Source organism: Pteropus medius, unplaced genomic scaffold (genome assembly GCF_902729225.1).
Source record: "Pteropus medius unplaced genomic scaffold, Ma_sr-lr_union100, whole genome shotgun sequence".
Lineage (NCBI taxonomy): Eukaryota > Metazoa > Chordata > Mammalia > Chiroptera > Pteropodidae > Pteropus > Pteropus medius.
In genome coordinates, this window is record NW_024347790.1 from 5,356,836 (window position 1) to 5,381,625 (window position 24,790).

A 24,790-nucleotide genomic window follows, 5' to 3' on the forward strand; every position below is an offset into this window, starting at 1 on the left:
TGTAGCCTGGTACCTTTTTTATTCTTTTGAATGTGTTCTAACATGTTTCTAATCACCTTCCTCTTTTCGGCTATACTCACACAAGTGTGTATATGATTTGCAGCTTCTTTTCACTAATGAGTATGACTATGAGGAGTATCTCCTGCCGACATCTGGCTCAGTGCATTGGATTCACCTAACTTTCACCATATAAATTTTCTCTTAACTATAGTTTTATTACTTTGTTTTATTGTATTAGACTTCAGTATCTCCATTCTAAATCCTTAGAACAAGGACAGGAATAAATAAATGCAATAATTATTCCTTCCACATAATTTTTTTTTGTCCTTAGTAAACTTCTCACCATTTATTGCTGAGTAATTAATTCGCTACTCTTGGATATTTGGGTCTCAGTGCTGTTGCCTGAGGCTTTAAGGGACATGCATGGCCCTTTTATGATATTAAACCTTAATGAGCCTGAATCTCATATTTTTATGCACATAATAAATTGAAAGACTAAACCAAATCAAACTTTCATATTTTAGTTCTTACCCTGGTGTTTCAGCAGTTAAAATGTCCAGAAAATAAATTATAGAGTGAGCATTGTTATTACCTTTTTAAACAGAAATAGTGCATTTGGCTTAGCAGGGACTTGTTCCACGTCACGTCTGTTAGTGTAGTTCTCCGAATCCAGGCAGTGGGCAGCAGCTTGGGCATTAAATTCAGACAAAGCTGGGTTCAACCTCCGCTCTACTACATTTCTTGCTATGTGTTCTCAGCTTCAGATTTCCTCACTGTAGAGCTTGAGTTTTTCTTATTTATAAAATGGGTCAATAATAGGTGCTTTTGGGGGTTTGTTATTAGACTGTATCTAAGACCCCAGGATAATTACAGCTACTATTATGTTAATATTATTATAATTTATACATAGTATATACACACATGAAAGCCAAAAAATGTTCAATTTTTTTTTAAATTTATTGAGCATCTTCTATATAGAACATACTGTACTCTAGGCATCTTCAATAGAGGAACATAGAGAAATAAGATTGAGAATTTCCCACGAAGGAATAAAATACATATGTATATTACATATAACTTTTTGTACACATATGCAAGCAGACCAAATATGAAATCACATGCAGTAATTTCCTGAACTGGTAACATCAGAGTCTATTCATACTTAACCTCTTTTTCATCACCTGTCCAGAATCTCTGACCAGCGTCCACTGTTCTAGGTCAACGTCCCCACCTTGTGGACAGAATAAAGAACAGTTGGACCCAATATCACTTTCCCTTACTACCTTCATGTCTTCTTGGGGTGGGAGATGAAGCGCTAGTGATTAGGAGGTAAGTGGATGGTCTCTCAAAGTTTTACCCAGCTTTTACCGTGTGCTCCATGTTCAGTTAATGTCATCAAAGGCATTCCTTCTTTGTGAAGCACAAACATATGTGTTTACTTACTTCCTCTTTTCCCTTCTCTTCGAACTCCCATCGAGGCAACTGTTCAAAAACCGTTTCTTTACCTGAAACTGCTCTAATTCTGAATTCTTTAACTCTGAAATTCTAATCTCGGAATTATTCCTTTTGTCGTTTTATTTCTCAAATTACTAAACATTTTTTTTTCTATTTCATGGTTACCCCAAATTCTCTTTATTCTCCTAATCTCCGCCTCTGTTCTCCATTACCATCACCACCATCATTTCCGTTATAAAGAACTACTGAGTACTTGCTAAATGCCCAGGGATATTCAGAATCCTTTCCATGTATCATCTCTTCTAATCACAACCTTCTGTATTAGGTGCCACAACTTTTCATGGCACTATCTATAAATTCAGAATCTAAAAAGCTCTGAAGATTAAAAAAATATTTTTTCAATTTACTCATCAAAACCTGACACAAACCGACGTGAGCCTGTTTACAGTCTTTATTACATTAACGTAAATAGTCATGTGTTTTACTTCAGAGGTATCCATATATTTTATTATATAATTGATAGTACAAACTTGCTGGACATAAACCTGAAATATGGTATGTGTACTATAATATATTTCTAAAACTTGACAAATTCTGAATTGAAAAACACATGTGATCACAAAGATTGGAAATAAAGTATTATGAATTAGTATTGCTGTCATATCCATTTTACAGCTAAGGAAAAAGAGGCCGAAATAAATTATGACTTACCCAAAGTCACACTAGTAAATGATATAACTAAGATTAGAACATAATCACTGCGCATCCAGAGCCTGGGCTCCAAACATGTGGCTTCTTCTGATAAATGCTGTAAACCTAAACTTTCTCAACTCTGCCCTGTACATTTTACCTCCATATTTTTAACAATTTTTACATGATTTCTAGTTCTTGATTTTGGGCTACTGAAGCAGCCATGTGCTTGTACTGATGATCAATTCCATCATGAATTTGTGATATCCAATCTCAACTAGGTCTTGAATGCAGTTCCTCGAGTTTTCATTCATTGTAAAGCAGTGTTTACTCCCAGGTACTTCAGTCTCTGCTCCCCAAATTTTACACCTTCTCAGTGATCCCTACCCTATCACAACTCACTTGCACATTGTGTCCATGTTTTTCTCCATAATTCCAGAACTGATTCCCACAAATCCATTCTGCCCAGTGTCTTCAGCTTTTTCTACTAAAGATCTGATTTTTTCACAGCAGATCGGGTTAAGTTCCTCCCTAACTTAACTGTCATTGGTTTCCCATTGGCTGTTGGAATGAGTCTTCAATGCTCACGATGAAATTAAAGACACTTTCCATAATATGGCCTTGGTCTGTGTGTCAAGTCTTGACTCCTTAGTCTTCAACTCACTTTTGATATTCTAACCACATAAGAATATTCAGGGCTCTCAAAATATTCAGACACTTCCATACCCCAGTGCCTTTCATCATGTGGTCCTTGCTTAGACTGTCCTCATGTACTCTGTGTACCTGGTGATAGCTTGTTCATTTCTCAAAGCCTAGTTCAAATGCTACAGCCTTTATTGAACCTTCATAATTTCACAGAGGCCCTTAATTTCACTGCAATTCCACCAAAGTACTATGCCTTTTTTTCTAAAATATAATTGAATTTGCTCATACCTGAGTATAATATTTTATACATTTATATATAGTTTTACATTTATATGTGAGCCCCTTAAGTAATAACTCCTTACTTTTCTTTTTGGCACCCAGCTCAATTAATGGTATGTAAAAGACAGCTAATAACTGATTTAAATGAAAATACAGCATTCATGTGAATCACATTTATTCAGATTTCATTACTAGTCTTCACCTTCATTAGGGAATATTAAAATGTAGTGAGCAAGTTAAACATGCCTCCTTTGAGCTTATGTAAAACAAGCATCATTTTAAGTTTTGTTTCTATCAGAACATTTTATCAGCAAGAAGAGGGATGCCCAACTTAGACATGATACTCAATATATGGTCTTAAGAAAGTAAAAAAATAAATAAATTTGTTTCATCATGTTGGGGTTCTAATCTTCAATTAATAAACCATTATTTACCCTACTTAATTCCTAAACTGTGTGAACTGATGGCTAGACTTCTCTTTTGTTATCAACTTAATTCTCCAAATAATATAGTATTTTCATCTTTATGCTCATATATTAGGTTTGCAATCCTTTGTTGTATATTTTTATTTCATTAATATATTTGAAAGTTAACATTTGGATATTTTCGACTTGCCTGTTACGTACCAAATAGTTTCTTATTTTGGTGAATCCAGTGATTTATTCAAGCAAGAAAATCCTCTCATTCTTTATATATACGTATGATGTACTTCTCCAAATAGTAACATCCTCATACTTTTTATTTTGTGTCTACCATTAGACAGTATTGGTTTTCAGAGAATTTTGAATTGAAAATATTACTTTTAATGCTCTACTGAAAGATTTTTATGCATGTTTTATAAACAACATTGACCAGTGTCCTTTTCAAAAGAAATATTTGTACAAAGATCTTAGCTGAAGTTTGCTGTTCATTTGTACACGTTTGTTGTTTGGCTAACATATATTTGTTTTATTTTCTCTCTCAATATTCTCCACCCCTGGAGGAAGACAGTAAGCTGAGTGATGTCCAATAATTTTCTCATAAACTGCTATTCTTCTGTTTGCATTGAATGGTTATCAGCCCTCATGGACAGCAGTGTGGCAAGGGACAGAAACAGTCACTCATGACTGACATTTTGCTCCAGACCTTCCTGGCTCCTCTTATTATTCTTCCTGTCAGATGCTTCCTAAGGACTTCTCATTTTTAATTTTTTCAACATTGTTCTTCTATGTTCAACCATATGAATACCTTTCTCCTTCAGGAACCAAATGTAGTGTGAAAGACAGTAGAAACCAGCCATCAACCACTAAGTCAGAAATCACCTTGAGTGTCATAGATTGGGAATTTTAATTGGGTTAGCGAGCCTCTTCTATAAAGAGAATATAGTAAAGACCTTGCAAGAATCATTTTGAATATAACTTTGTCGGAACTATCAGCTCCACAGCTGATTTCTTATTATAGATAATTCTCACTCCTTATATATCACCTAAGATTTAGCGTACTCATAGTATGTCTCAGGAAATTATATATAGGATTGTATTAACTCACTATTTAGAGTATATACCTTTTAGTACTTTTAGCGAGTTTTCAAATGTTTATTACAATAAGTTATGCAATTTAAACCAGTAAAATTAGTTTTTTCTACGTCAGAGAAAGAATCTGAAATCCGGTGGAAGTTTTATAGGGAAGCTTTGAACGAACGATTCCACACAACATCTTAATTCACCAAGTTGAAATGAAATATACATTCATTGAATAAACAAATGCCTTTTTAGTGCCTACACTCTGCCAAGCTCTAATTTAGGCATGGGACATCAGTGGGGAAGAAGATGGAGAAAGCTCTCATCCTTATAGACTTTAAATTGTGGTCAGAAAGGCAGATAATGAACAATTGTTAAAATCATTAAAACCCTAAATATTAGAAAATGAGAAGGAAAAGTCGCTATAAACATTAAAGTAGGTTGATATGTTATGAGTGAGGATGGAACCCACCCTGAAGGTCCTGGGAGTTTTCTCCAAGGTGACATTTGGAGAGAAAATGATAATCACTAAATATCGCAATCCTAAAATTCCTGTAGTTGCATTCCTGATAGGGTCTTCTCTTTCTCCCTCAAACTTCTAATATTCCAGTCCCCTGCCAATAGTTCTAAAAGGCAGTTGAAATATTTTGGATGCTTTATAACAAATATATTTTCAGATTGCAATCTTTCTTTTATATAGACATTTAGTATCACTTATGTAATGCACGTTATTTCCTCTTTACACAAATTTGTATACATAGACATACATCCCATCCGTAGTTATTTATTGAACCTTACTGTGTGCAAGACACTGTGCTTGGTACTAATTATAGGATTTTAGCCAGCATTATAGTGTTTTTATCTAATGGGAGAGAAATATTTATCGCATCATCACACTGGTGAAGACTCTGTATAATTACAAGTGTGATAACTGCTATGAAGGAGAAGTACATAGGGCTCTCGGAGTCTATGGTAGGGAAGTATGACCTGGTTGAGATCGATGAAGGCTGCAGGAGGCGGTAATAATTCCACTGAAACATAAGTGGGAATTAACTAGGTCGAATGGTGGAAAGAAAAGGAGCATTTTATATAAATGTGCTGAGATGGGAAGAAGCTGGGGCTATTGCAGGACTGAAAAACAGTGGGTGTAAACAGGAGGAATGAAGAGATGCCTGGTAGGAAATGAGGTTGTTTGGGCAGATGGCCTCTGAATCCCTTTAGCATGAGAGTGTGTTGTCTTCTAATCGAGAAGTAGCCACCTCCCGATGTCATAATATGGACGTTGATTTCCTAATATCACTTGATGGGACCAAATTTTGTTTAATTAGCACATCAGTCATGCTGCTTATCGATCATACACACTGCTTGTTCAGACACGAGTTACCCCTCCATTGCAACAGATGTGTCCATGCAACAGCTGTCCTAAAAGATGGTACACCGGAAACTTATGCTTTCTTCATTGAAGAATATCTTAATGACACACTCAGTAGATGATAGGATGGTCACGATCACATATGCTTTGACACTCCTGGTGTCCAGGCCCAACAACTTACAAGAGTTCACTTCAGGCCCTTGCAGTAGGGAAATTCCTTAACTCTGCTACCTATATTTGAGGACCTAAAGACAACTGATGGATATTGCATTATTGAACATGGAATAAAATGACCAAGTGAACATGGAGAAAAAAATTAACATCTGTATGGAAAACGGAAAGGCTCAAATGAGAGTCACATATGGGGACTTTGTGATCATTATATAAACAGGGGACAAACTATACGTGAATTTGTCTAGACCATGGTTAAGATGTGGCTTCTAATCCCAAAAGAAGGTCCAGCTGTAATATGGTAAAAATCCACACATAGATGATAGATAGATAGATGATAGATTAGATAGATACTTATATAGATATAGATATTTATATCAGATTTATGTGTTTGTATGAATGAAAGAGAAACTAAACTTTCTAATAGAATATACATGGATTTATGATTCTGTAGTTGGAAACTCTGAACAGAAAGATTGATATAGTAAAAATGAGCATAATTATAAGAAATTAATTACACAACTTCAACTTGTTTGATCTCTCATCTTTGCATTAAACTGTCTACTTACCTGAGAGGCCTGATTGGTTGCCTACTTTTGAAAGAAAATTGTTGAGAAAGAAATATTTTGGAATTAAAGCAACATTATTCTAGCAAAAAATTGTTAGGATATTCTGTTTAAAATGATTTTACAGAATATACATCTAAAACCACACACATCTACCCAATGAGAATATTGATCTAACCCTCAAAATTTTCTCACAGGGCAGAAAACTTTCTATAAATACAAGAGCCATTGACTAAAGATTTTACTCCAAGTATAATAGCTTTTTGCAAGGTATTTCTATGGAAGAGATTTTATGCAAATTTAAAATAAACTACACTTGATTTCATTCTATTTTAAAAATGCAAAATAGCATTCATTAACTTATATATAAACTATAAATATTTTAATATATTTTAAAGAAATTTCTAGCGTTTAATTTTTAAAATACTTTATATTTTAGATGATTTAAAGATAAACATAAATTTATCTGCTAGACACAGATATCATTCTAAATTCTAGCCACTCTTTTCATTAAAAGATAATTTTCAAATACTTTGTTATAACTATAGAAAGTTTTAATAGTCATCCCGTAGTTTCAAATTTTCAATATTTAATCTTGTTCAGAGGCAGAAGACAAACTAGGCTGCCATGACAATGATTATGGCCAAACATGTATTAAATGATTTTTATTGTTGTTTGGGTTCAAAATGATTTCTGTATGCCTTTTCATCGTTTTTATGTATCATCTATGTGTTCAATTTCTTACGAGCACTATGTTCATTTAAACATCTTTTAATTATTTTTAACCAATGAAAATTGAAAAAATGTTTCTGGACCTACAGACACAAAAAGAAAGTTTTTATTTAACTGGAATATTTGGAAGCTATTCTCTGTTATCTCGAAAATTAGTAAAGGCAAATGGTTCTTGTAGTTCTTTTTTTCCCGTGGCTTTCTCAGATTTGATTTGATAAATTCTAATTATTCATATTTATATATATGATATATAGAGATAATTACATGAAATAGTATATATTAATATATAGATAAAATTATATAAAATATAGAGAGTATATTTTTAATTGTGTATTAAACTTTTATTTCAGAATAGTTTTAGATTTATGTAATTATTGCAAAGATACTGCAGAGAGTTCTCGTACACCCCAGTTTCCCCTATTATTAATATCCTACACTAGTACGGCACATTTGTCGCAATTAATTAATAAACTAATATTATACCTAATTAGTAACTAAAGTTCATATTTTATTCAGATTTCCTCAGTTTTTCCCTACTATCATTTTTCTATTGCAGTGGTCATGCCTTTTTAGCCTCCTCTTGGTTGTGACAGTTTCTCAGACTTTCTTTATTTTTAATGACCCTGACAGTTTTGAGAAGTATGGGTCAGGTATTTTGTAAAGCGTCCTTCAATTAGTATTTAACCTGGTGTTTTCCTTAGGATTAGACTGGGAGTGGTGTGTTTGTGGAGTGGGAGCACAGAAGTAAAATGCCGTTCTTACCACATCGCCTCAAGGGCACAAGCTATCGACATGCGGTACCACTGTGATAGCAGCTTTGATCACACGGATTGAAGTAGTGTTTTGTCAGGGCTCTCCACTGTAAAGTCACTCTTTTAGCCCCCTTTTCATGTGATATTCCCTGAGAAAATGTCACGATGGGCTGTTGCTGAGGGAGTGAGAAGTTACGCTCCCCGTCCTGAAGGGTGGAGTATCTACTTTAATCATTTGAAGTTCTTCAGAAGGATAAAATGGTCTGTTCTCCTCACTACTTGCTTGTTTGTTTACTTATTTAAATTTATTGAGGTGACGTTGGTTAATAAAATTATATTGGTTTCAAGGGTACAATTCAATAATATATCGAATGCGTATTGCATTGCGTGTTTGACCATTTGTATCAATGTGGACAAACTGATATTTCATACTGGGGATTATAATCCTGTACTACCTTACTTATTTTGTTGCTCAAGTTGTTCCAGCTTTGGGCATTGGGAACCCTTTCAGTTGGTTCCTCTGTCCCTCTGACAAAACCCCATCATTGTGGGCATTTATTTATTTAAACACTTTCTCGCTTTCTGAAGCTACAAGATGCCCCAGGCTCATGTTGTATATTTTCTGAGCCAGTCCTAGAATCAGCCATTTTTCCCAAGCATTCCTGGTTCCTTTTATTGAGGAATGGTTTTATAAACCAGATCTGGGCACTAGGTGTGCTCCTACCTAGTGAGTTCTTATTGCGTGTAGTATCTCTCAGCTGATGGAGCTGGGATATATGTGTGTGTATATAAACCTCTCTATATACACATATCTATATGTATTTTTATATGTCACCATCTGTATCTAGATTAATCTTAATGCAAGTTCATACCGTCTTCTACTATAATTTTACCAAATAGATTATTTTTGATTTCATTCCTCACTTATCTGTAACCTCTCACTCCAAAGGTGAGAAAACTGGCTCCCACTGTCCTCTCTGCATTTAATTAATTTTTCAGTTGTAGTATGCATGTATAGTGGTTTAGGATGGTTAACTCATACTCTCATGGGAAAAAAACTTTACCAACTAGAATGCAGTGCTTCTATGCACTTCCTTTGCCTTTAGTCTTACAAACTCCACTTGTTTCCACATTTCCTTAGATCAACACCATCCTTCTCCATCCTCTCAGTGAGATCGTTTCATACATTCATAATACATTTAGATGGTTTTGTCATAATTTGCATTCTTTCCTGGGATATTTCAATCTCCTATTTTTTTTTTTTAATTGTATACATTAAGGTTTTTAACTGCCTTGATATCTCACAGATATTATAGCTAGAAATCGGTCAGGCAATCCTTGTTACAAGCAATGGGGAAGAAAGACATGACTGTACAGGGTCTCTCCTACAACCTGTACTCTCTTCACTGTGTCCAGAGGCCCTCTCCCCCAGACTGCTGCAACCCACCCCGCTCCCCCAAATCTAGACACAGGTGCTCACGATAACCAGTAGACCTCCACAGTGCTTCTCAGCTTCTGCTTATTTCTCCTTTTCTTTGTTTTCTGTTTGTTGTCCCACAAATCCAGCCTTCCCAATAGTTTCTATAGTTTTTCAGGATTGATTGTGGGTGAGTAAGCCACCAGCCGTTGCTAGTTTGCCATTATGACAATATAATTGTTTCTTTATCTTTATCTTTTGACTATTATCAGTAATCAAAAAAGAATAATGGAGACGTATCCCATTCACTTTGTAACACACATTGTGCTATATCTAGAAATAGATTTTATAATAAGTATGTTGCTTATTTATTTTAAAAACTATAAAATTTTAGTGGCTTAAAAAGCCAAACAGGTCAAAAGATAAATGATATCTCAGAGTAAAATAATTCAAAATTTAAATATTTCAGCTATTTATTAAATTATTCTAATATTCATTTGAGAGAATGAATGTATGAGAAAATCAAAAGAATAAAAAATATTAAGGATGAAATGTGACCTATTAAAATGTAAAATTAAAACTTAATCTGTTCAAATGTAGAAACTTTACCACTAGTTAACATGTCTTTACTTGCCCTGTTAATAATAGTCATGCCTTAATTATTTCCTTTACATACATTTAAAACCATGTGAAACTGTGTTTTAATTTTTCCTCAATCATTGCACATAATTTAGAAAATTCTAGAATATAAAGAGAGTTTATCATATTTACTCATATTTGGTTATATTTTTTCCTCTGTCCTGATGTTCCAGGATTCCTTCTTTTATCATTTCCCTTCTGTTCACAGAAGTTCCTTTAACTGTTTGTTTAGGCTATGTCTACTGGAGACAAATTTTATTTTTCCTTCATTTGAAAATGTCTTGAGAGGAAAGGTCTTGGGCTCCTGAAGTCCAACATAGGTAGAAGTCTAGACTCCCCACTCAGCCTTTGCTGCTGGGGCTGGGGGGTCAGACTGTAATTTTTCTGTGGTATTTGGCTGTTGTAGGACAACTATTAGCTAAAAGTTTTCTTTCTTACTAGGCGTCCTCCTTTCCCGGTCTTTAGACTAGAGTACTCTGTGCTTGTTGAATTTCCATGCTGCCAGATTCTCATGTCCATTTAGGGATATGTGATACAAGGAGAAAATTTAGGAAACTCACCATATGTAGTTTCTTGAGTCCCAAGGTCCCTAGCTGGTCTGCCTTCTCTCTGTTCGGAATCTTCTGTGTCTATATAAATCTATATGTAGTGTCTTGAGTCCCAAGGTCCCTAGCTGGTCTGCCTTCTCTCTACTGTTCAGAATCTTCTGTGTCTATATAAATCTATATGTAGTGTCTTGGAGTTTGAGTTTTTTATTAACAGAAAGAATATGGAAAATTAGTTCACTCAGGTCTTCCCAGAAGAAAAAAATATAGTAACTCAATGAGTATGACATTGTTGAATAGAGATCAGAGACCGATACAGAAACTCTAGAAACTCAAAATGTGGGAACGAGAAAAGAGTTGGGGAAAAGAGTTGATCAACTGGTTTCGAAAAAGTTGGCTAATAATTTGGAGAAAAGTATATTCACCTCAAACATACAAAACTGAAATTCCAGGTGGCTGCAAATAAACACCTTATGAATATATATCTACAACTACAAGTGGCTCTATCTTTTTAGTATTTCTTATTGCCTTTCTTTCCATGACCCAAAAGAGAAAGAGTGGCACAAAGTATGAAGACAAACACAATACCAAAATAAAAATGCATCATATAAGATAAAGGGTCCATATGCGTAAGACATGAGAAATCAACTAAAAGTTGGGTAAAAGTTAAATTATGAAAAGAGAGCATTCTTTTCCATTTTTATAATTTAATCATTGTATTAATGCTTTATATTTTAAATTATTAGTGCGGCAATCACTTTTCAGATGTTTATTGCCTTGGATTCTTGATTTTAACATCCACATGAATGTAAGAGATAAACTCTTAGGCAGTGGAAAAGATATGAGTTCAAATTGAGAGATTTTTCTCTTTCTCAATTTAGAAAGAATTGAAATCTGAATATTAAGGAAATAAAGCACTAATGTATGTGGAACAAAACTTTAGGGATTGATATATAACCACTTTTTAAAAAGTTGCTCTGATTTCTGTTTCTGTTGTAATTTTATGGTGATTTACTTTTATGACTCTCTCCTATATTAGATTAATGACTCTAATGACTCTTATGACTCTCTCCTATATTAGATCACATGGTAGGCACCCTTTTTTTTTCTAACTTTTTATTCTTGGTATCTAACATAGTATGTGGTACTGTGTGAGCATCAAATGTTTGCTTAATAAATGAATGACTGGATGGATAAGTCAATAAATAAATAAATCTGCATTGCACATTTGGATGAATGCTTTTGATAATTATGTGGAAAGATTTGATATGTTATATCCAAAAGTGAAATGATAGCAATACGTTAGAATGATATTCTACAACAACCCATCACTAGGTTGATCCATGGTTAATTTCAAAAGAATTCTCTCTTGTTTTCTTTTCCTACAACATAAAATGACAATGAATATATTATTCAAATACTTTTTTATTAAAAGACCAGTTGTAAGATTTAAGAAATATTTCTCATTTTATTGATTAAAGTGATCACACAGCTTTCTTTGCTGATATTTGTTGAAAACTCTTTGGGGCTCTGCAGAGTTGATAAGTGGCTCTATAAACGACAGAAGCAGATTAAAAGGAAAAATTAGCAAAGTGAATTAAGTTTCTAAATTAAACCAGACTTTATCAATGTCCATGCCTGTTATATAGCTTTGTGTCAGAAAGACCCCTTCTACTTTAATCTTTAATTTAACTAATCATTTCTTTGATTCCACATCACTAAGACATCACTGAGAGTCAAAGACTAACCTTGAAAAAAAGGCTTCTCTTCTTTAGTCATCAGAAAATATGAAATTCCATTAATTAGGTGTGAATTTTTCATCCTCTTTAACAGAGAAGTTATATGAGTCTCTGGCTGTAAAGATTTGATGTTGTTGTTGTTTTGGAAAGGATGCTGAGAGATCTATCTATACACTGTTAGTTGTTTTGTAAAGTTAATTTTAGATTAACTGATATGTAGTTCCACTTTCTATAATTCAGCAGAGGAAGAACCACTTGATTGATCGGCGTCTCCCTCAGCAGAACAAGGGGTCAACAATATTTAGTAACTTTAATTCCCTAAAAGCATAAAACTGTGAATGCATAATTCCTTTGAATCCCTTCTTCATACATTTCTTTTTTTCTTTAGCCTATATTTTTTAAAAATCTGTAAATTATATGTTTCACAGTTGTATGCTATAAATATGTTGGAACACCTTCCTTGATTTTCTGGATGCCATTCCACTAAACGATCCCCTTTATTCCACTGTTTTGGTAACAGACTTCAGAGACAAAGTTTTTCTTGTGAATTCATCATGAAAACACAATATTGGACCACGAGATATGAATTATTTTGGGCTAATTGCTATTATATAGTATACATAATGCTGTAATATATATATAAGTATATTATTTTTATCTTTCGTTGCTACGTATTCATCATCACGATTTAATAAACATGAAATTCTCAGGAAGAGCTAGACCCAGAATAGCAACAAACAATAAATTCAAAGGTAAAATCTCAAGTAAAGAACACGAGTAGAAGGTTCAGGGAGTTTGCTGAGCTATAAATCCAGGGCTTGTGTAGACTGTTCATATGCCATTAGATACGACGGCCTTTGTGTACACGCAGAGAGCGGTGGACTTAACTGAGTAGGACACATTCTGTAATGGTGTCTCGGAAAATACGAAAGCAAGTTTATTGCGACATGCTAGCGTTGCTTTTGGAACACACTTCAGTAGATTGATATGTCTCTGTTTTGAAGAGGTAAAGTATATCATAGCTAATCTGAGTTCCAATATTTTTAAATCAGTTTTCACTGATCAAATGCTTCTCTTTTAAATGATTGTGTTTCTTCTCCTCCCCCTCCCTCTCTCTCTCATCTTTCTCCTTCTCTTTCTCCTTCCCCTTCTCTTTTCTCTTCTTCTTTTTCTTCTTTATTTAGTTATTTCTCTAACGCACACTTCTTTACTTTCAGACAGAGAAAAGATTATCAAACGTATGGAAAGAAAGGCAGCAGAACTCTGGTGATTATTGGCAAAAGGCAGTCATCCTGCTGGGAAAGTTAAGGAATTTTGAAATTATATTTCAAGGTATCAGGACGGGGAAGTAGGAGGAGGAACTGCAATTGATGACATTGAATTTAAAAACTGCATAACTGGTAAGTTTCTGGAAATCACCTCCATTTGGTAGCCCACTTATAATCTAGCCATTTTATCTTTGTCTCATGTTTATAAAATGTTTCGTTGTTATATTTTTTGTATGTAGATAAAAATCAACTGAAAGAGATAATTTTATCTTCCAGTTGCACAAGTAATTTCTCTCTTTTCTTCTATACCATCCCCTTTCTAACATGTGGAAATTTTCTCCTTTGAATTTATTTCCAACACAAATTTATTTTCAACAGCAAATAAAGTATAATCCTAATATTTACATACATTTATCTAATTTAAATTAATTTAAAATGAACCAGTAAAAAAAGGTTAGAAAGCCAGCAGTTAATGAAATACGAGAAATAAAAATAAATTCCATGGTATAATTAAGTAGAACTTGAATTGAGAGATATGCTTAGGAGATTTAAAATGCTATTCTAGCAAGTGAACAGTAACTTGAAAAAATATGCTATTTATTATGCATCTAAATGTGAAGCTTGATTATACTTAGATTTTCTTAGAAAAGTACCCAGAAATGGCAAAAATAATTATAAATACATTTGTACATTTTTATAGTTGTCAGAGTTCTTTCTGCGGAATTATTCCATCTAATTTCCAAATTCATACTGTGTGATAGATACTGCCAGTGAAAGATTCACCTTCCATGGTTTTCTACACTGGTTCACTCAGAGGCAAGCCCCTGGGACTGAGAGCTAAACTTAAATGTTATTTGATTTTTTCATTGCTCTCATATTAAAGCATGACTTTACTGAGGCAGTTCAAAAATGTGACTTTGGTGTTTGGTGATTTTATAGCATCTGCTCTTTTTGTACGACCAGGGCTGCTTCAAAGGCTTCTGCTTAGAAGTCAGTCCTTTAGAGTTTGATTTTCCACACTACATATCCAGGAACGCGTTCCATAAAGTCAGAATATATGCGCCCCAGATGATCTAGGGAGCCCAGAGTTCCAGGTATCTATGTCACACAAGAGACAGGATTTAGGCTTGGAGGTGCTTGGGGGAGGGTTCCTGGACAACGGAAAGGAGGGTTCTGAGCATATCATCATGAAAAGGTGTCTTAGAAGTGAGAATGTGCTTCATTAGCTCTTTTCTAGTAACTTTCCTATTAAAATGATAAATTTCTATTATAGTCAGTCTATAAATGATTCTGGCAACTTGGAGAAAAATTCTTCAAAACTTTTTCTAAGGTTTTAGAAAGAAAGTGCTTTTATTAAACAAGAGAGATTCCTTTCCTTTCAAGGGAAGCAGAATGATTTCTAGATGGGTTGATTCAGGAAAGAAGAAAAACGGAAAGTTATTTTTTCAACTTTGCCAGGTTTTATACAGAAGTTTGCAGTGTTTCTTCCTCTCCTGCTTTTAAAGTCCTGTGAAAATTTACAGGATTATAACTAATTTTATTTAGTTCAATTCAGTATTCAACTTACTAATACTTTAATATATTATATTTAGTGATAAACTGTTTTTAAGACTATAGTTCTCTCTATGTCATAAATAATAAAGAGGGAAATGCAGTCACTTGTAGGTAAATATAGTCAATTGTGTATTAAATCTATTTTAAGAAAAAAGTAACCATTGATTTTAATAGCCCAACCTGCTACAAATAATGATTTTCAAATTATGTTCTGGTCAAGATAAAAAGCAAAAAATAAATAAATAAATAAAAGCATTATGAAAAAGTTTGAAAGACTATGTACAGAACTAAAAAAAACAATGGTTCCTTAGTTTTAAGTTATATACCAATAAAATATCAGTACTATGAAATATGGGTAATGAGAAATAGTTTAGAATATAAGACTCGTATTCTAAATTACGATTGTAGTTTAGAAGATAAAGAGAGTTGACAAAACACCTAAAAATAAGAGAGAGAGATACTATAGAATAGTGGTTAAGAACAAGGAGTCTTGAGTCAGACTTCCTGGGCATGGACTCTGGCCCTACCGCTGACCAGCTTGGGAGAATTTCTTTATTCACTTTGCCTCAGTTTTCTCATTAATAAAATGGGGATGATAATTCTTCTATCATAGATTTCTGTGAATATTAAGTGTGTTGATATATACAAAGTGCTTAGAATAGTTTTGGCACTTAGTAAAATTTAGATTTCATACTTTATTGTTATAATTATCTTTTCTATTATTAACTCTACCATATTCTCCAACAGTGCTTTATCACTCTGTATTAGAAAACCAACTTCAAATCCTATGCAAATATGGCACCATAAAAATTTATCATGGAATTGTTGCTGTTTCCCATTTGAGATGAGGAAATTAGAAAAATGACTTAATGTTCATTTCTCTGTCACATCCCGTCAATCGCAAAAGACCACAGATTGTAAGGTACCATTTATATAAAATGTCCAGAACAGCAGATGTGTAGAGACAGAAAGTAGATTAGTGGTTACTTAGGGCTGAAGGAATATGGGATAGGAAATGACTGCTAATGAATATGGGGCTTCTTAATGAGGTGATGAAAATATTCGAAATTTTTAATGGTGATCATTGCACAACTTCATAAATACACTAAAACCATTAAATTGTAGACTTCATATGGATTGACTTAATGGAATATAAATTCTGAATTATAAATCAATAAAGCTTTTAAAAATAAGAAAGAAATGAGGGAGAATGCTAGAGAGACGATGGTGGTGTCAGATGAGCTTTAGGATTTTCTGAAGTCCTCACATCAAAACAATCTGAGCACCTAGGTAGCAAAGTCAATAGCCATGGAAAACATACACAGTAAAATTGAGAATTCATCTCTACAAAACCCAATATACAAGCAAATGGGGGCAAACTGCCAACAACCACAAGACCTGAGTGGTATTTATGCCTATAAGAGAGAAGGCAGGAGAATCACAATAGAACCAGCAGATACCCATTGGGAAATCAGTCAGGCAGTTTGAGAATGGCAGCTAAAACTGGGAGAGGTTTTCACTCATTTCTTCGAGAATGAGTGGACCCAAGGAATCTGTGGAAGATCTGTAGGACTGGAGAGGTTTGGAAGCCATGAACTCTCAAAATGGATCCAGCAAGATGCCTTTCCAGGACAGCAGACTGTGTTCAAAACCAAGACAGAAAGTGAACAAATCAGTACACCACTGGGAACAGAACCAAACTCGAGTGGACCAGGGACAGAAGGAGAGAGAAGACCATGTCAAAATTGGTGGAGGGAAATGCTCCAGGAAATCTCTACAAGCAAGTCGCCATGTTTTTATACATTTATTTAGATTCAGGGTTTTGACATTAATCTCCTGACACTGGCTATATCATTTTATAGCCTCAGTTTCCTTGTTTGCAAAATGAGAGGATCACAATAGTCTATCTCTGAGACTTTTTGTAGGAATATCTAACAACTCTGGAATCTAAACATATTTTTTAAATTACAGAATAATTGAGAACAAAGTTTAAAATTATTAAGAGTAAAAGTGGAAGAAGGGAAAAGATATACATGAGATATATATTTGGTGATTAACTACTTTACCTGCAAATAAGAAAGCTGTTTGAGCTTCATACCTATTTTTTACTATCTGTTCAAAAACTTGCAACTCACTTTATTAGCTAATAATAAGTACATGACCAGCATAAAGCTAGATACACTTTTTATTTCTTTTCGCTCTTATGCAATCTTCAATTTACTATCAAATTTATTGTATTTTTTCAAAAAGAAATATGATTCCAAAGAATAGATGTATTCTTAGGTGTACCCAGGGACACATTTAGAAGCATATCTCCCTTATGGACAAGTTAACAAGGAAGCAAATAGTTTATTTATAGAAAAATAAGTGATACGTTATGAAATTGATATCTCCTCTTTTTTAATTCAGATTGATTTAGAAATCTTACAAAATGCAACTACCATTTTATAGAGCAGAGACATAGGAAGAGAATTTATACAGAGAGGAAAGAAATATCCCATCATGGTAATTACAAACATGTCAATTCTAAATGTAAATGGTTATTCAATTTTCAATCAGAATATTATTTATGAAGTACAGTCATTTATTAAGTATAATCATTCACCTGATTGAGAGTGAGTATGAATCATAAATACTAAATAGCATTTATGTCAGCTCTGCAACAAGACCACCAGCTTATCTGCTTGCTATCTGCTCTGTGGCTTTAGGCATAACCTTCCTTTGTCTCATTTTTCTCAGCTATAAAATGCTACTAATACCGCTTCCACCTCGTAGAGCTCTTACAAAGATTAAATAATTTATGTAAAGTGCTTTGAAAATTGCATGAGCTGTAATAAGCACTGAGAATTTGCTGGCTAAAATGGTAAATGAACAACAACAGCAAAAGACTTGACATTGTTTTAGGCACAACATTTTATATTAGCGTTTAAGATCTGGTTCTGTTCCATTCGCATGTTCGGCAAAGATTTATCAATTGCTTGGGCTGTAGTGTAATGTGCACATCTCCTCAGAGCAGGGCTGAAATGCGTGTGTCACACAGTGTTTGGCTTTATTTATTTTTCATTTTCTCCTTTAATTCCCCTTTCTTGATTCCCGGCATTTTTCCTCCTTCCTACATGTCCCCCTGTACTCATGTTTTCTAGGATTGCTCTGTGATCTGTCTCCATGGCACTTGTAAACCTAGTACCTCAAGTGGGAGCCAATGATGATATAAGACGTTGTTGCCTTTTCCACCGAAAAATCTAGATCTAATTGAATTAAGATCAGTTTTCACTTCAGGGAAAAAGAAATAATTTAGGTAGAAAATACTTACAGAAGTCAATAAAATCTTCTAAGTAGACAGTAGCACGGTAGCTACTCTGTCTCTCTCTAAATTCATACAGATTAAAACACCTTGCTCCCCAAATAATCCTAAATGTGAAAGAAAGGTCATACCTTGGGAATAAAGTAAGAGAAGCCGGTGTCATTATAATTTTAGATGTCTAGTATATTGTCTTCACACATACCTGAAAAGATTTCTTTTTTATTATAACCACTTTCACACATATCATTTTTTCCCCTTAAAAACTGTATGTATGACTCCTAAGCGTCCTTTAAACAATAATTGATCTAGAGTGAAAAATCATGGTTTGATGATAATGATTTCAGTGCAGCATCGATCTGGATTCGAATTACATCTAGGAGATCACAAAACAGTGATTGCTGCAAATAAATTTCACAAATACATAAATCTATAAACCTCGTGGGGTTTGATTTCAAAACTTCACTTGGTTTAGAGGAAAAGCTGTATTTTACCTCAACATATGAATGTTCCAACTGTTGCATTTAGATCTTCCACAATTTTAAAGTAAATAGTGTCAGAAAAGAAAAAAAAAGATAGTAGTCAGTAGAAAAAAATAATAATTAAATATCTGACCCTAATGAAATAATTAAAAGGGACTTTTATTTTTAATAACTAATGGCTAGATAAAACGTAGCACTGTATAATGTGCATAAATGATGGAAGAATGGGAATATGGGTGGATAGATGAATGGATAGATGGCTGAATGGTTAGAGGGACAGATAGACAGATAGATGAATTATATGAGTGAAAACTCAGACCAGAGCAAGTTCCTACATTCATTGGGTTACATTCCGTGGCAAATGAATTAAGACGATAAACAAAGCAATAGGTAATATTGTGTCACGTAGTGATAGGCACTGGGAACACACAAGGGTGAAAGTGATGGAGAATTATTAACCTGAATACAATAGTCAGAAACAGTCTCTTTGATGATGACAATTGAGCAAAGGCTTAAATGAAATTAAAGGGAAACATCTCAGAGCAGAGCACTCCAGGCCTCAGGACCAGTAGGCAGATTTACTGGAAGGGGAGCGCCTTTTGGAGCAGAAGGAAATAAAGGTTTGAAGTCTTATCATACAGAGCATTGTCATCAGAAATGCCTGCTCCATACAGGGATCTTAGAGCACAGGGATTAAGCTCGCAGACCCTGGAGTCAGACTTCCTAGGTTTAAATTCTGACTGCCACCTTAAATAAGTACTTATCAACTTGGTGCCTCAATTTCTTTATAGCAATAAAAATAGAACCTCCCTTATAGAGTAATTGTGATGATTCAGCAAGTTAATATATGCCAAGGGCTTTGAACAGTAACTCTTCATGGTAATCACTCAATAAATGTTAGATAGTATGATTGTTATTATCATCACAATAATATTTAATTTAATCCTTAGTACAATTCTGGAAAATTGAAATACCCTAAGGTTGCACTAAATAATACCAGCCAGGTTGATTTTCTTACTGCATAATGACATAGCAACTTAACTATATTTAGTCATAACAGCATAGAATACTACTAAAATCATGAAAAGGTTGGGAGTAAAAGCAATCACACAACACCTGCCATATCTAGTTTGTCAATAATTTCAAATGCTCTTGAAAGAAAATACTCCTAACAGTGGAATGTTTTATTTAGTAATACTGCTTGAAATATTTTAAAACATTATAAATCCTGGTTTTAAAAAATTTAATGTTCAACCAAGCCTCATTTTTATGGATCTACTTTATTTTGGGCGCAAAGTTTTTCAGTAAAGGGAGGGAGAGAAAAGAAAATGAACCTTACATATAAATATTATGGAACTTGAACCCAATCCAGGTCACAGCAGTTTATTTGATTATATATGACTATTTTTATTCTAGATTTCCTTATAAACTATAGTGCACCTTTTATATCTAAAGCTAAAATCTTCTGCCAAGAGTTATCAAATTTGTAAATTTATTCTTTATTTAGGGCCAATTCATATTTTTAAATCAAATCTGGTACTTCAAATTAAACTTTATTTGTTGGCTGGATGAATGCCCAGTGGTTCTCAAGTGAAAGAATAGACTTAATTGAAATGACTACCTTACATTTTTGCAAATACCTTTTGTTGATTAACAAAAGGTGTTGTCATGTTTATTATTTATTATATATACTGATTGTATTTCCTCTTCCAATTTACATATCAGTGACATGTCACATATAAATGCATCTTTTACTAAATATATAACATATATTGGTGCAAAAGGGTCATTTTGACTTTTCAGTCAAAGAAAGGTAATTTATTATTATTGATTCAAAATTTTGATTTTTCATCAAAGGAAAAAATGACGGTATCAATTCATTGATTTATAAACAAAACCTGCACACTTTTTGAAACCTATCATTGTATGTGATGGAGACATTTATTATTTACAAAATATCCATTTTTTTTCCCACATGGCCCATACCCTTTAGGGTAGGTAGACCCATGTAAAAAGGATCCAGCCAATGTGCTGTGAGGAAGTAATGCATGTCACTTCCAGGTTGAAGCATTTTAAACTGGGGTACACCCCTCCAGGTCTCACTTTTGCTGCTGATGGTGTGTCTACAACCAGATGGTGCATCTACTTCTTCCTCGTCCCTTGAACTCGTAGAGCAAAATCCCTCTGCCATCTTGTTTTAGAGATATATGGCGAGTAACAAGAGAATAGTGTTTTTGAGATTTGGGGGTTATTTTTTTAATTGTAATATAATCTAGATGGTCCTAACTAGCATATCGTGTAATTTCCTATACTACATACAGGAATGTTATTTACAGTTGGGCCAGTATAGAATCATGCTGTATATATAGAGAGTTGCGTTTGACCTTGCGTTGTCCAACATTGTAAACTTGGAAGCAAACACATGTGTTGTCTTTAAGGTCACATTGTGAGGATTGTGGTTCCTTAATTAATGCACAAAAAGAAATCACAACCTTTGCAGGTTTTTTCAAACTGAGAGAAGTACATTTACCTTTCAGATTCTAATGCTCTAAATACATTCAGAGCTTCCTGCATCCATGGCTGCAGCCTTATGGAAAATGATGTCAGGAGAATAAAGCTGACACTAAACAAAATTCAAGACCAAGAGGTGGAGAGAATCCTTGGGGCATCAACCCTCTACTTCCAGTCATTGCCAGCTGTAGCCCCCTACTTGGATTCATTGATTGAATTGATTTGAGACAGGCCTCAGGATAAAAGCATCATTGTCATGGTCAACCAACAACGTTGTTCTTCATTAAGACTTAGAGCCAAGTTTTTTGCTTCATGTAAAATCAGGGAATATATTCTCATTCCTGGTCCCATGCCCATATTTTAAACAATAGGACTATGTAATTGAGTTTCTTATATCTTTAATCAGCTATTTTAAATTAAAAAATCAAAGCCATGGATGGATCTAATTACTTTAACATTATATTTAAGTCAACCATTTATTACACATCTAGAAAATATCAGATATTACTTTATCTTTCAATAAAATTGATAAAATTTGCATTTCATTGTCAAAATGATCTACATTTAAAGAAGTAATTATAATCCTATCATAATGATTAACTGACTATTATAATTAATGTGATTATACTTGATTATAATCTAAGTACAATGATGTAATTTTATTCATTCATATATTAAATAAGAATAATTAATTCATCATACATTTTAGTGAGCCTTAAATAACTATCCCTAATGAAGGCTACTGTAAATCTGAAGGCTAACATTATCCTTGGTTTACATAATTTTCGATTAGAATTCATTTTAATTATGAGCATTTCCACACTTAATACCTGGGTCAGCAAGACCATTACATAGAGAATTTGTGACAATAATGCATTTCAATTTTTACTAAACTATATTTTACTAATTATTTTGTATTCAAAAAATATTAATGTTTATCAATAAGTCTTCCATTTTACACTTAGGATATATATTTTTTATTTTTCATTACACAGTTAAAAAATAAGCTCTTCAGTCCTGAAACAAATATATCTAAAACATATAAGCTACAGGCATACTTAAAATGAGTAGATGCAGAACTCAAGAAATTTATATCCAGTTGAATCAAACATAAAGAACTAGGTTTTAATAAAATCTAAAGGTATTTATACATGCACAAATATGAAGCTAGGGCCAGAAACCAATTTTCTCATCTACTACAGTTGTTGGAATATACATGCAAACATGCAGAGGCATATATGAGTTTCTGAAAATACTCATATTTTGAATAATCACACAAGACAAGGGCTTATGGGAAAATAGGATTGGAGCAAGTCACGATGAACATAGGTTACTAAGTTATACAGTGCTAATATAAACAGTAGCAACCATACTAAAAATGCTGTCACCGTTTAAAGCATTTTAAGACTCTAATAAATAGAGGAACTTTTCAGTAAATATAGTGTGTTACCTAAAAAAGGAAGGTAGGGTGTGAAGCAAGGAATCCTGATGGAAGAGTGGTATAAAACAATTAAGGGCTATAGAATAATGGCATCAAGGGGAAGGTGACCAAAGCTTGGAAATACCCCACAAGTAAACATTTCCAAAAGAAAGCATGGAGAAACAGAGCAAGGAACGCTGGGCGAAACACATGGGCAGCCCTGCATCTTCCACAGCTCCCTGTGCTCAGCTGTTGTAGTGCTTTCGTCTGCTGTGCCTTGGTGGCTAAAGACATATTATAGTGGAGAAAATCATGTAGCAATCAACACAGCTTCTGTTTGTATCGACCTAATTCCTCCATCGATCAATTGCATACAAACTTTATGTTTCATGGAAACATGTGTTAGATACGTGATAACCAAGACAGTAGAAGGAGACTAATACCTACTGAGCACCTGGTGGGTGCCAAGGTCAAACTAGACCCAGCACATACAGGATCTCCTTTAAGGAAGGAATGATGTTTAATACAGAATGGGTTCTTGGAGGATTTGAGCAAAATGAGTCACATAAATTGTCTGGAAATTTGCCTCAGAGGAGTTGGGAAATATAGAGTTTTAAATCGTTGATTAAAAGGTCAGGAAAGAGCTCAGCAAAAGAAACCAAGCATGGTTTGGATTTCTTTCCACTAAGTTGAATTTTGGTCTCTTAGTCTTTGAACATTCTCATGATAATTTCTGGGAAGTCTCTAGGTTAAGTAGGTCTAGTTTAACTGCCAATAGCGTCAAACATAAAGGGAGTTTATTTAAGGATACGAGGAATCTCAGGAAATCCAAGATCAGGAAAGCAATTCAGCTTCTGGAAGGTTCTAAAACCAAGGATCTAAAAGAGGGCACTTGAGCTGGGATCTTTCTGTGCGTCTTATCTTTTTTAATTGCTTCTCTGTGCACATCTATTTCAGTCGCCTCTCTCTGGGGAAGCAGCTTTCTCCGCTTCAGCACACATAGGCAGAACACATGATTATAGTACAGGATGCAGAGTCTTTAACATATTGTTGCAGAAATTCATTAGTTATATTTCTAAATTCTCTAGCAAGGGATTCAGATTGACCCATCTTGGGTCAAATGGCCACCCTCAGACAAGTTAATTTTAATCAGATGGCAGGGACATGCTGTGCAAACATGCCTACTGGGCCCCCAACTCGATGACCATGTGGATAGGGAGGAGTTATCAGATGAAGGGAGTTTACTATTGGCTCACTGAAAATCAATTCTTAGATCAGTATTTATTCAATACTAATATAATACTTACATAAAAAGAATACTGAAGGGTATTATACAGATGAGTTAATTGTTCCAATAGATGACTAGTCTAATGATGTAGGTTAAAAGTAATGAATTGATTTAGCATATACAATAGGAATAGAGCAGAGGGATATATTGTGGGGGAGACGATAGTTCAGAATGAGCGATTTAGTTCCAGTCACTTTGTCTCTCACCTGGCAAGGGAAAAAAAAATTTTGGTGGAGGAAAGAGTCAAAACACATGCATACCAGCTGGCCTTTAAAAGATTTCCTTGAAACTGTTGCGCATCAATTCAACTTATAATTAATTAGCCAAAATTTTGTTGCACGGTCAAACCATAAAGACATCTATGAAATGTGTTTATTCAAAACTAAGGGAGAGGAAGGGAATGGCTATCTGTTCTCTAAACAAATAGCCTGCTACAAGGTCCTACTAGGCAATTTTTTCAGCCTA

At 34.0% G+C, this 24,790-nt stretch overlaps 1 protein-coding gene across 1 annotated transcript in view; it reads left to right on the forward strand.

Moving 5' to 3' along the window:
* The window catches only part of MALRD1 (MAM and LDL receptor class A domain containing 1), a 477,766-nt gene that overhangs the window by 278,577 nt on the left and 174,399 nt on the right, over positions 1-24,790 (forward strand). The window contains 2 exon segments of the mRNA XM_039877626.1: positions 13,719-13,842; positions 13,845-13,901. Of these exon segments, the coding sequence (XP_039733560.1) occupies positions 13,719-13,842; positions 13,845-13,901 (181 nt within the window).